Here is a 13060-nt window from a genome sequence, read left to right on the forward strand (position 1 = left end):
ACAGGTATATACTATATACAGGAGCAGATTACCTACAGGTATATAGTATATACAGGAGGAGATGACACAGGTATATGCTATGTATAGGAGGAGATGACATACAGGTATATACTATATACAGGAGATGACACACAGATATATACTATATATAGGTGAGATGACACACAGGTATATACTATATACAGGAGATTACATACAGGTATATCTAATATATAAAGCTGAATGTGTGTATGTATGTATGTGTGTATGTCCGGGATTGGCATCTGTACCGTCGCAGCTACAGCCACAAAATTTTGCACAGTCACACGTCTGGACCCCGAGAGCGTCATAGGCTATGTTGTGAGGTGAAATTTTAACCCCGCGCGTTCCAATTCACCAAACAATTTTGCTCCTATCTACATAATGGGGAAAAAGTGAAGGGAAAAGTGTTGGAGGAAAATTGACAGCTGCCAGATGTGAACAATGAGGACTTAAAGAATGAGAGCGATGGCGACAAAGAGTATATACCGTACAGTTGCTAAGGTGGGGCCCCGACATGGGATACTCACCACACACGGGGATATGAACACAAACACAAAATGCGCCACACACTACCACGTGCTTGAACACATATACCACCCTCAGCACACATTTCACCACACACACACACCAACCTCGCCACATAAAAGTCGAAACACAAAAGTCACCACTCAAAACTCGCTACATGCAAAACTCGCCATATGCAAAACTAGGCTCACGCAAAACTCGCCACACGTGCAAAACTCACCTCATGGAAAACTCACCTCATGCAAAACTTGCACACACAGAAAAATTGCCACATGTACAAAAGTTGCACCACATGCAAAAGTTGCCTCACACAAAACTTGCACATACTCAAAATGCACCACACATAAAACTCGCCACGCGCAAAACTCGCCATGCACAAATCTTGCTGCACACAACTTGCTACACTAACCTGTCACATGCAACTCAACACACAAAATGTTGCTACACGCATGTCGCCACACAAAACTCATCTCACAAAAGTCGCTACATGCATGTCGCCACACGCAACTCAACACACACAACTTGACACATAAAACTCGCCCTAAAACACACACAAGTCTGGTATTGTCCTTCAAAAATAAAAATCTGATTAATAAGCAAACTACAAGAGCAACAAATGTACCATATAGGAAATACGGCAGCTGTCAGTCACATGACCTGTCTATTATGTGTATGTGTGAGCTAATATATACTGCCAGGGGGGAGGGCTTCCTGTTGGCTGGGGATTTATCAGGCTGCCAATAGCAACCAATCACAGCTCAGCTTCTATTTTGCTACAGTTAATTAACCTGAGCTCTGATTGGTTAATATAGGCAACAAAGACATTCTCAGTATAACAAAGCTAATATATGTTGTGAAATGCTTCTATTTGCTTAGTTTTTGCCTTTTAATAATTACATTTCTATCTATTTGTTTTGTGGTTTTTGTGTGCAGAATAAATTTTTGTTAACACATTCTATTTTGCTAACAGCAGTCATTAACCCGGGCGAAGCCGGGTAGTACAGCTAGTATAATATAAAGGAACATGTCACAAATTTATGGAAACCAATCTCTGCACCTTTATTAGAAATGAGCACAGTATGTCCTCATATACTGGGAGGTTGTACAGAACAGTATTATACAGTGGTGTGCATGAGGCCATAAGTTTCAAATCTCACGATAGACTTACACCAGTAGGGTTTAGTCAACATGGCTAACAACAATATATATGGCATAAAATAAGAAGCAGGTCTATAAAAGTGTATTGAAAATTTTCTTTATTAGGATCCAATAAATAGGGACTTGAGTCACACGGAAATGCTTTGGCTTTCACTATTGGAGCTTCTGTGCTCCCCACTCGCCGTATTCAGACAGGGGACTCTGATTGTTTGAAAATAGTGTACGGATCTTTAAATAAAAAATTTATTAGTTACTCTTAAATGATCAGTTTATTAAAATTTGCTAACCGTACTTGCCTATAATAATTCCCATAACTAAAACTGACTAATATTCTGATTATGAGAATCCAAACCACCCTGAAATTCCCCTGGACAAGGAAAAAATGAGAAAGTGTTCAGCGTGTTCTGTAGAATTGCAGCTGGACCTCCTGTGGACTGCAATGACTGCTCAGTATAAAGTGAAAATCTGGACAGAGCATCCACTTTGCCTCTTAAGCTCCCGCTTTCAGCATTTACAGACTGATTGTATTGCTCCTGTTGTTGTGCTGCATGTACCACAGAAGGTCCAGCTGCAACTTTTGTAGACAAAGCAAATTTCATTGATAGACTATGCTGTCATTTTTCTTCTTCATTTAAGTCTTAAGGCGCCACTCCAGTGATTTTTCTTATTACACCACTGGAGTGGTGCTTTAAATATAACTCCGCTGCCCCTTGTCTCATACTCACATATCGCCGCCTTCATCATTTTCCAATGTCGCTCCCGTCAGTCTCTGGAGAAAAGTGACCTGCCAGCTGCTCCAGTGTTTCATGGAGTGGCGCAGAGGTCATTTTTCTATGAGAGCTTCGTTTTGGCCTCTTTCTGGCTCTCATAGACTTGCATTGAGAGCTCGTGATGTAGCTTCTGACTTCCGGCCAGTCAGAAGCTGCGCTCACAAGATGGCGTCACGGGACCGGAATGGAACCGAAAAGCGGTGCAGACGCCGGAGGGTGAGTATATGACTGGGGCAGGGGGCTTACATTTAAAGCACCAGTCTAGCGCTGCAAAAAAATTGCTGAAGTGTTGCTTTAAGAAAAGTTTATTACTCTTGTCTTAGAAGATTGTGGATCCTTGGGGCTGACATATATGACTTCCACAGGTAGGGCTAAAAAGAGAGAGGTGAAATGACAATACAATGCAATATAGGCATATTTAAGGTTGTTGTACAAGCAAGAGCAGGTTTGAGTACTGCAATTGGACTAAAAACAGAGTAATTGTTGTTTTAATTTTTATTCCATAAACCAATAGTACACGTGAAAATATGCAACTTTGTAGCCTCTCCTTTGATTCGATTTATATTTTTTGTGTTGGAGCCATGATTCATGTCAGTCCACTTGGTGCAACAGCTCTCCAAGGTGTGATCACTCCTTTTTAGATGCAGACTAACGAGCAGATCTAATTTGATGCAGGTGTTAGTTTTGGTTATGAAAATTTACAGGGTGATTCCATAATTTTTTCCTCAGAATTGAGTGACTTCATAATTTTTCCCCTAAGCTTGGTTAAAAACCATTACTGACTACCACATGTTTTGTTCTTGATTTCTTTTAGTGTTTCTTAAAGGCAGAAAGTTGCCAATTGAAATGACTTTAGTTTTGTGCCATGTCTGTGATCTGCCTTTTTTCTACAAAATTAAACAACCGAATGAACATCCTCCAAGGCCGGTGATTCCATAATTTTTGCCAGGGGTTATATATCTTATCATAGAAATCTGCTTCATTCTCCTCCTGGACTGATCATTCATTCTCAAAATTCTCTATTCATGTGTAAAATGTGTCTTCAATGATTGCAGATTTTCCTATTACTGAGATAGAGCAGGCCGGAGCGAGCCGTCCCCCTCCCCCCCAAGACGGCGTACGTGCAGGCCGTCATGACAGGGGTTTGGAGAAGAAGGATTGAGGGGGTGGGGTCATGTTTTAGGGGAGTGGGGTAGTATGCATTAGGGGGGGTTTATAAGGCCATGAGGGGGTGGGGTTGGCGAGTTCCCGCTCTGGAGGCCAATCGTGAGTTCCCGCCCGCCCGCCCGCCCTGCTTTTCTTTTTGTTTTTTCTTCGTTTCCTCGTTTGGAGTGTTTTCTGGGGGTAAGCTGCTCTGGGTCATGGTGGCTTGTGGCGGTGGGAGGGGTCCTTGGAGTTGGTACTAAATTGGCCTGGGGGATCCGTCGGGATACGGATTTTTCAGTTGGTGTAAAGTTTGGTTTCGGGTCTGGTGGTTTGGGGGAATCTTGGCAATGGTGGGCCGGATTCCCAGGTGTTAAGTGGACAAGGTTAACCCTTCGGGGTATTTTGGTGCTCCCGAGCCAGGTGGTAGCGGCTGGGAGTAAATTATGGTCTGGTTTCTGTCCACTATATGTATTATGGTTTACCACAAGTTTGGAGCTTCAAGGACCTCCCCACGTTACTTCACCGTTATGTTTTGTATGTTTATAATAAAGGCCACTGTGGCCAATTATTATCCAAGTTTTGAATCCTGTCTTTTTTGGGTTGGGGTCTATTCGGGAATTTGGGGAGGGGTCTAAAGTTAAGAGAATCCGACTGAGCTATCGAACAATACCAATGTCAGGGAAATGACAGTTATTTATAAAGTTCTATGGGGAGATAAGGAGGAAGGACTAGAGGAAGACACCGTGCTCACACTTGTATAGAACCTACTACTAATTTACCCATGAGTACAGAATATTGAGAATGAATGATCAGTCCAGGAAGAGAAGGAAGCCAATTTCTCTAATAAGATATATTGCAAAGTTTCATAATTTCACTTGAATTATTGATTTATGAAACAAAAATTAAAGCGACGGTTATTCTGTAATGTTCTGAAAGTATTGGTATTGCTCTGAACAAATAGAATCTCATTCTATTTATCCATTACATTGAACAAGGAGAAAAAAGATCAAAATGCTAGAATTTATATATTTTCGTCACTTCACAAACCCCTGCAAAATTTTATGTACTAATAACAGATCGCTCTTTTTTTTCTCCATATTTTTAATAAAAGAAAAGCATAAAAAAACTTAATACATTTCGTTTTACCACAACCATACTGACCTGTAGAACAAAGTGAATAGTCCATTCTTACTGCAAAGTAAATGTTATACAAAACAATCCCTTCCAAAAGAAAAGAAAACAAAAAAGCAGAATTGATGTTTTGGTTCGATTCCACCCTACAAGGAATTATCAGGTTTTTTTAAGCATTATAGCAAATGAAATGGTGAAACAAAAATTAAAACTCGTGCAATCAACAAGCCTCATGTCTACGATACATCAACCCAGAATGCAAGGAGGGAAAGACGAAAGTGAAAGAAATGGCGCAAAGAGGTATTACTAAGAATATACATATTAGAAAGCACTGTACATTTACTCGTGTCAGCCTGGGCTCACGGGCTCATATTTACCTTCCACAGGCACAATATTCTAATTACATGTAAAGCCAATTAAGTTCACATTATATTCTTTAACCATGTTTGTAAAACGAAAGCCCTTGGAGGAAACCCAAGCATACCCCGGATGCCGCCGCTAACGCCATGGCTGATGGTGGCTCTAGGGTTCACCTGCTCTTTAAGAGAAAATATGTGCGTTACTGTCCTATTACTATGGATTGCTATTTATTAATATAAATAATATTAATATTACTAACCCTTAAATGGGTTGTCCGGAATAAACAATTGGTGACATATTCAGAGAATCTAAGACATGGTGGATGGTGGACACTCAGCACCGACACAGATCAGCTGAAATCTGCTCCGGTGGTTGTTGTATAGAAGCAACATAAGAGGCGGAACACAGCAACCCCGCACAATGTTTAATGGGTGTTTCCGGGTTCTGCCCCTTCTCTCCTATTCATGCAGATTTCAGCTGATCAGTGGGGGTGCCGGGTATCAGACCCCCACCAATCTTATTGGGGTGCTGAGTGTCGGATCACCACTATGTTAATTACTTATCCCACGATCATCAATTGTTTAATCCGGGGCAACCCTTTTATTTTACCCTAACCACCTACCCCCCCCAAAAAAAAAAAAATAAACAAAATCACAGGACTATATATTAAATAGGAAAAAAAAACAATAAATGACTTAAATATGCCATATGTGCCACTAGGACTGTATTTACACTAAAGCTACAGTTTAATAGTAGAGATAAACAATTAGGAATCACATTTAGTCTAATACGCTATTGGCCATTGCTTTTTTATTACAAACATCAGTTTTCTTTATAGGTCACATTGTGATTAGCGCATTGTATCAAATTGTAAAGCAAAAACAATGAATAAGACAATCATGAAAATTTTGCATTTCACATGCTGCTATATCTATCTAGTTATCATCTATCAATCATCTATCTATCTATTATCTATCTATCTATCTATCTATCTAGCTATCATCTATCTATCTATTATCTATCTACCTATCTATCTATCTACAATCTTTTTAAAACTACCATATTTCACCAAAAATGCTGCCATGTTGCTCCAAATGACGGGTTGGGGCTTATTTTCAGAGGTCTTGCTTTTTTTCTGTGAACAACAATCCATATTTATTCTTGGACAAAAACAATCAATATTTATTTAAATATAGTCATGTCATCACACACTACACATACACATGTATATACCTACACTGCACATACACATGAATATTACACACACTGCACATACACATGAATATTACACACACACACACTGCACATACACATGTATATACCTACGCTGCACATACATACACATGTACAGTATATACCTACACTGCACATACATACACATGTATATACCTACACTGCACATACACATGTATATTGCACACATTGCACATGCACATGAATATTACACACACACACTGCACATACACATGAATATTACACACACACACTGCACATACACATGTATATACCTACACTGCACATACACATGTGTAGCGCCCCCACTGCCGCAGGGCCGAGGGGTACCCGGTACCGGGCCTCTGAGTCTCTGCTCTGGGGTTGTCACGGTGGCTAGACCCGGTCCGTGACCCTGCTGAGGGGCGCCCAATAATAGGTGTGGATGGTGGTGGTAGTGCGGTGCAGTGCCGGTCACAGTAAATAACGAGGACATCAGGTTGCAGTCTCTTTACCTCTTTACTGAAGGCTTCAGGATCCTCAGTCCGGAATACGGTCAACCAGGCTGCGCAAATCCGGCCGGTCCGATGGCACCTCCAGAGCTTCCTTTGCAGGTGGAAATCTGTGCCTACCTTCTAGCGCTTGTGTGTTGCGGTCCTCCCCTGCTGTGCTTACGGGATAGTCCCCACAACTGTTGTGTCTGTTTCTCGTGTTCCCTCACAACTCGATTCTGATGTTCTTCTTCGTCCCCCAGATGATATGGCTAGGACGCACCCGTATGACGGGTAGGCTCGGAGCTCTTCCTGGACCCTAGTGTCGCCCTTCTCCTATTGTTGCCCCCTGTGTCTTCGTAGGTGATTTGTGTGAGACAGCCCGCCTATAGCTGACTGTCCTGCCGTAGGTTTGAAGTATTGCTTGGAGCCTAGTACTTCCTCGGCGTTCCGGCCACCGGCTACGCGCCTCAGTAGGATGTTGCCTCGTCTTACAGCACGACTCCCACTGGTATTTCTCCTTGTTGCGTTGATCTCGTTTCTCACTCAGCACAATATACCTCGCTTCTTGTCCTTTCTTAGGGCACCGCCGCGATCAAGTGCAGGCGCAGTCCCGTAACGTTCTCTCTGTTCGCTAGGCCTCTGTCAGGATCCCACCCCTGACAGGGACCCCCCTGAGTCTCTCCCCGCAACACCCTCTGCCACAGGATGTTGCCTGTTCGATTCCCAGTCAGCTTCTACCTAACTTCCTATCCAACCCCCAGTTTTACCAGATTGTGAGGAGTGGCCTAATACATAGCACCCTTAGCTCCCCCTGGAGGCCAGACTGTGAAGTGTATTGGTGTCTGTGATACCTGGTCAGGTGAACTCCTTCAGTGCCATCAGACGTACCATAGCCCCCCTTAGCGGCGGAGCATTAGTACTGCAATGACCAGGACTCTGGGGCGCTGCACATGTATATTACACACACTGCACATGCACATGAATATTACACACACACACTGCACATACACATGTATATACCTACACTGCACGTACATACACATGTATATACCTACACTGCACATACATACACATGTATATACCTACGCTGCACATACATACACATGTACATGTCCGCCTAGATGAGTCGGGCAGCAATTGTAGTCTACTGCATCTTGCTGTTCGCCTTCAATAGGCATATACAGCCGAAAATGATGCACAACAGAGTATACGGTGACTCTGTCGACACCATTATAGTCAATGGTGCTGTCAGCACATACACCTGAGTCCCATTTTGCGGGGATACGGATGTAAGCTCAGACAGGGCCACTGAACATAGGAGAAAACACAGTGTGAATAGGCCCTTAGATTACATTGTAAATGAACGGTCACATCTACATGTAACACTACAGAGGTGCAGATTTGTACTGCATAGAGGATGTACTTGGTATTGGTGTTACACTGACTGTTTTTTGTAAAGAATCGGAGCACGTTATCTATTATAAGGCGCCTTCGCTCATTGTTTTCAGTGAAGGTCATAATAACATTCTCTGGAGATTCATAAAATCGGATAGGGTTCACGTTCGCTGTGTGATCTCTCTGTAATACACTTGTGCCTATATTGCGCATTCTTCACATGCTTCCATAATAAATCCAAGACACCACTATCATTCTTTGAAGAAGAAAAAAAATGATTCCCCAGACACTCCTCGAAGCTTTCTTCTGACTGATGGGAGTTTTATTAGATTGTATTTGTATAGAGGAGCGTGAATGTGCAGACAACCTCCTGACTGTTTCCAAAGGAATCCGTAACACTGCAGCCATAATTTCCCAGATAAGCATGAGTGTGTCCTAAATTGCGTGACTTGTGTCATTGTATTCAGTCTCGTAATGAAACGTGGCAGATTCAGCCATATGTGTCATGCTTGCATCTGTCACAATTAGAGAAAAAAAATCCTCTGGATTCCAGGTGGGTCACAGTCTGTGCAGAAAGTATCATCACACTGTAAAAAAAAAGTATGCAGAGATATCACTTAAGAGGGGAGAAAAAATGAGTGGTGTCACTTCGAATCAGTTTTCTTTGCCGCCCAAGAAGCAAGTAAAATGTTGATATTTCATACATGCCGCGAATGATAAAAACACATCACTATGAAGTGGTGCAATGTTCATGGCTTGTAGCGGTTGTATAGGACTGGTTCACCACACGTGACCGGTATTGCAGTTTAGTCCTATGCCTGCATCTGATCTGCAATATTTATTATTATTCCTGCTTATATAGCACCATCATATTTCACAGACAACATCATCACTGCCCCCATTGGGGCTCACAATCTAAATTCTCTATCAGCATGTCTTTGGAATTTGGAAGAAAACTGGAGAACCCGGAGATGTTGTCCTTGATGAGATTTGAACCCAGTAGTCCATTGCTGCAAAACAACAGTGCTAACCACTGAGCCACCATTACCAAAAAGAGCCCATGGAAAATGGTGGTGCAGTGTCATGTCCAATAAAACATTCCCTCTTTTCTAATTCTGAACTGTCCTTTATACATTCTGTGGAATCTCTCATGATTTAAAAGCCGCCCAGTGAGGACAGACAGAGCTTTATGGGGCATGTATTCACTAATTACTCCTTCCCATCATCGGGGCTTGCATCTTATACCAATGTCTGTCACATATACACCGGGGCCAATTTCATAGGAAACCAATGACCCGTATGTCTTTTGAATGTGGAAGGAAACTGGAGCAAAACAGCACAAGTATTAGAAAAAAGCAGAGTTTCTTGTATTTTCCTGCATAATTTACCTTCACGTGAAACTAACCCATGATGCCATACCCATAGACTCCTATTGGGGCCTACTGTGCCTCGGATCTCTCATAAAATTTGCCATGTTGCTGTGTTATGTTTGGCTTTATCTCTACCTACTAGCATTGCTTGATGAAAGTTATCATATACCTACAGGATAGGTGATACGTTTCTGATTCTTAAGACCCACACAATGGAGCATTGGTCAGGCATGTGTGGCACAACTCCATTCATCTTCTAAGGGACTCCCGGAGATAGTGGAGTACAGTGCTGGACCTTTTCTGTTAATTCCCCAGATAATGAATGGCGTATTTAAGAGCCTCGTTCACAAGTTCATTGGTGACCCAGTGGTCAGACCACCACTGGTTGGAAGGTTTTAACTAATGTTGAGGATGGATGATATCTAGTTTACAGAACCTTGGGCCCAGTGGCTACAGCAGTCATCCATGGGCTGGACCAGAGCACTGCATGCCTCCTATTACCTGTGGCATCCCTAGCACCTATGATTAGTAGGCCTGGGACATTACTTGTACATCATGTTGCCAAATATTAATCATAAGAGATGTTGGAGAAGCTAGGTACCCGTAGGTAGAAGGTGGTTGTCAGTGCTCGGGTCCAGCCGCCACGGAAAGGGTCCAGCAAATATTTTTCTCAGCTCTGGTGATAACTTTCAATATTGAGAATGACCCTGTAATACAGTACTATAATGTGCAGAGGCATTTGGAGGCACATTGACCGTTTCACTTGAGAAGGCAGTATCACTTAACAAACTCATCATGATGGATGATCCTATGAGTGACACAACTATGTTTCATTTACTTTCAGGAAAGTTTACTTGCATTGAGGTTAAGTTTCACCTGGAGCGTCAGATGGGATATTACTTGATACAGATGTACATCCCTAGTTTACTCATTGTCATCTTATCCTGGGTGTCCTTCTGGATTAATATGGATGCGGCTCCAGCTAGAGTTGCTTTGGGAATTACAACTGTCCTAACAATGACAACTCAGAGCTCAGGCTCCAGAGCTTCCCTTCCAAAGGTAAGAGAACATGGGCCTTCTGCTTTATCGGGACAGTGGCACGTTGTCATTGAAATCAGCCATTGTTTGACTTGAGCATGCAGCCAATTAATATAGTAAAGGATATATTTGCAATTGAATCCATTCTGAGTTGAGTTTATAATAGGACTAAGACATTGAATAAATATTCTCGGTCATCTTATTAGAGAGATAAGTGGTTTTGTCAATTAGATGTATTGATATTATCTCCTCGGCTGCTAATATAATGACTATTTGCATTCATTATCCAGCAGATCTTTTAAGCTCATGATATGCCCACGGACTATAATGACAAGCGCTATAGTATTACTGTTTCGCTGACAGCTTTCTACAGGCAGAACGTCAATGCAAAGATTGTACCTGAATGGCTATAGTGAGCAATGATTTCCCTGCTGCCCTTCATGCCCACTGGCCTCCATGCCAATTATCTTTCCCCCGCTTGCAACTAATGATAAACCCTATAGGGATAGATAGATGGATAGGCAGATAAATAGAAAAATTGGAAGTTGGCCTTCTAAGAGTCTTAGCAACTGTGCATCCTTAGCGAAATTCTATATTTATAGCAACATGTATTATTCTGGACATTGGTGACCATTTTAAAAGAATCATATTGATGTGTTTTGTTTGCTTGCTTTTTTTTTTTACTTGAATGTATTTTATTCTAAAAATAATTTTTTGCTAATTGGTTTTATTAAGGGAATTGTCCAGTCTAAGCAGAAAAGTCATCAAGTCACTCTATTTTTCTTGTTATACATCTGGGTATCTCAGGGTCAGTTTCCTTCCCCTGGGTCCACTGCCCTCTGTTGTGCTTCACATCAGGTTTTGCAAGTTGCCTGGAGCGGATCAAAGACCTCATCTTCCTAGACCTATTTCGACACACCTGTCTCTTGGGATTGAGACTCTAGTCCAATGTTTGATGTGCTCAATCATTAGTGGTGAGCGAGTATACTCGTTACTCGAGTTTCTCCGAGCATGCTCGGGTGGTCGAGTATTTCGGGTGCTCGGAGATTTAGTTTATGTCGACGCAGCTGCACGATTTGCGGCTGCTAGACAGCTTGACTACATTTGGTGATTCTCTAACAAACAGACAATCCCTACATATATTCAGGCTGTCTAGCAGCCGCAAATCATGCAGCTGCGTCGACATATACTAAATTTCCGAGCATGCTGAAATACTCGGAGACCACCCGAGCATGCTCGGAGAAACGTGAGTAACGAGCATACTCGCTCATCACTATCTACCATCTATGCTTTCTGTTATTTTTGTGTTTGTGTTTTGTTTTGTTTGCATTTCATACCTGCTAGGTTTAATTTCATCCATCCTACTGTTACTGACATTCTTGTGTGTACCAAGTCCTTTCTTCCCACGTACTTTCCTCCTTGTTGCATCGACGTCGGGAGTGCCCACCCAAACCTGAGACATAGGGAATCCACCTCTCCTAATGAAGCTAACACGCACGCTGTCAGGATTCCCCTGCATTCCCCATGCAGGTGGGTGATTTCTTATCTGAGACAAGTCGGCATGTGACTGTTAGCATCCAAATTGTATACATGTGGGAATGTGACCAACCAACTCTTACACGGAATACTGTGGAATCGTGACAGATACAACTCGCACACTAACATGATTCAACAATCTGCGGTCACATAGAGTGGCTGCAGACTTTTGTTCTGAGACCAGACAACCCTTTAAACAATTTTGGTCTATTTCTCTTTTATAGCCTCTACGTATCACTGTACATAGCCGGCTGCAGAGTTAATAGAGAAATCCATCAATGAGTTGTTCTGACGGCTGTGTCTGTAATCTTTATCTCTCTTCACCTAAACTCTTTTTTGCCAATTTAGCACCGCATCTTTAAGTAAAAAGTTTGTACTTTACATAAATGCATACCTTTCAGTTAAAAATAATATTTGCAATTGGGTTTCAATGACCTTTTTTATTTCATAAATCCTGAAGATATCACTTTAAGTAGCTGGAAGATGAATTAACAGTGAAATTCATCAGCGAGCTTGTTCTGATATCAGGGTCTGTAATTCTTATCTCTCTCCTCCTAAAGTATTCTTAGATGAAAAATGACCCGATCAGGGGTGGACACAGACAGAAAAGGGCCCCTCTGCAGTCTGGAAGCTCATTTTAATGTATAAGCAAGAAGTGGAGGGCACCATCAAAGCAAAATACGCTAAAATTGCAAACAAAAAGGGTGTCGGCCCAAGCTTGACCTGAAGGAGTACACATTTACAAAAAGAGAAGCGTCAAGCTATAAAAAGGGGACCACCACTTGAATATAGTAATATAGATTTTATTAAACAACTACGAAAACAAAAACACCACTCGATTAAAAACAATTAAAACCAAAACCCAAATGAACCATGGGTTCCATATGAGGAACCTCCCCCCCTG

The 13060-nt window shown here is 41.9% G+C and overlaps 1 protein-coding gene across 6 annotated transcripts in view; it reads left to right on the forward strand.

The window, feature by feature from the left end:
- GLRA2 (glycine receptor alpha 2) overlaps positions 1-13060 on the forward strand; it is a 270603-nt gene that overhangs the window by 113841 nt on the left and 143702 nt on the right. For all 6 annotated transcript variants that reach the window (XM_077294157.1, XM_077294163.1, XM_077294162.1 and 3 more), the window contains one exon: positions 10427-10641. In XM_077294157.1, coding sequence (XP_077150272.1) covers positions 10427-10641 — 215 coding nt within the window. The remainder of the gene's footprint in view (positions 1-10426; positions 10642-13060) is intronic.

Source organism: Ranitomeya variabilis, chromosome 3, assembly GCF_051348905.1.
Source record: "Ranitomeya variabilis isolate aRanVar5 chromosome 3, aRanVar5.hap1, whole genome shotgun sequence".
Lineage (NCBI taxonomy): Eukaryota > Metazoa > Chordata > Amphibia > Anura > Dendrobatidae > Ranitomeya > Ranitomeya variabilis.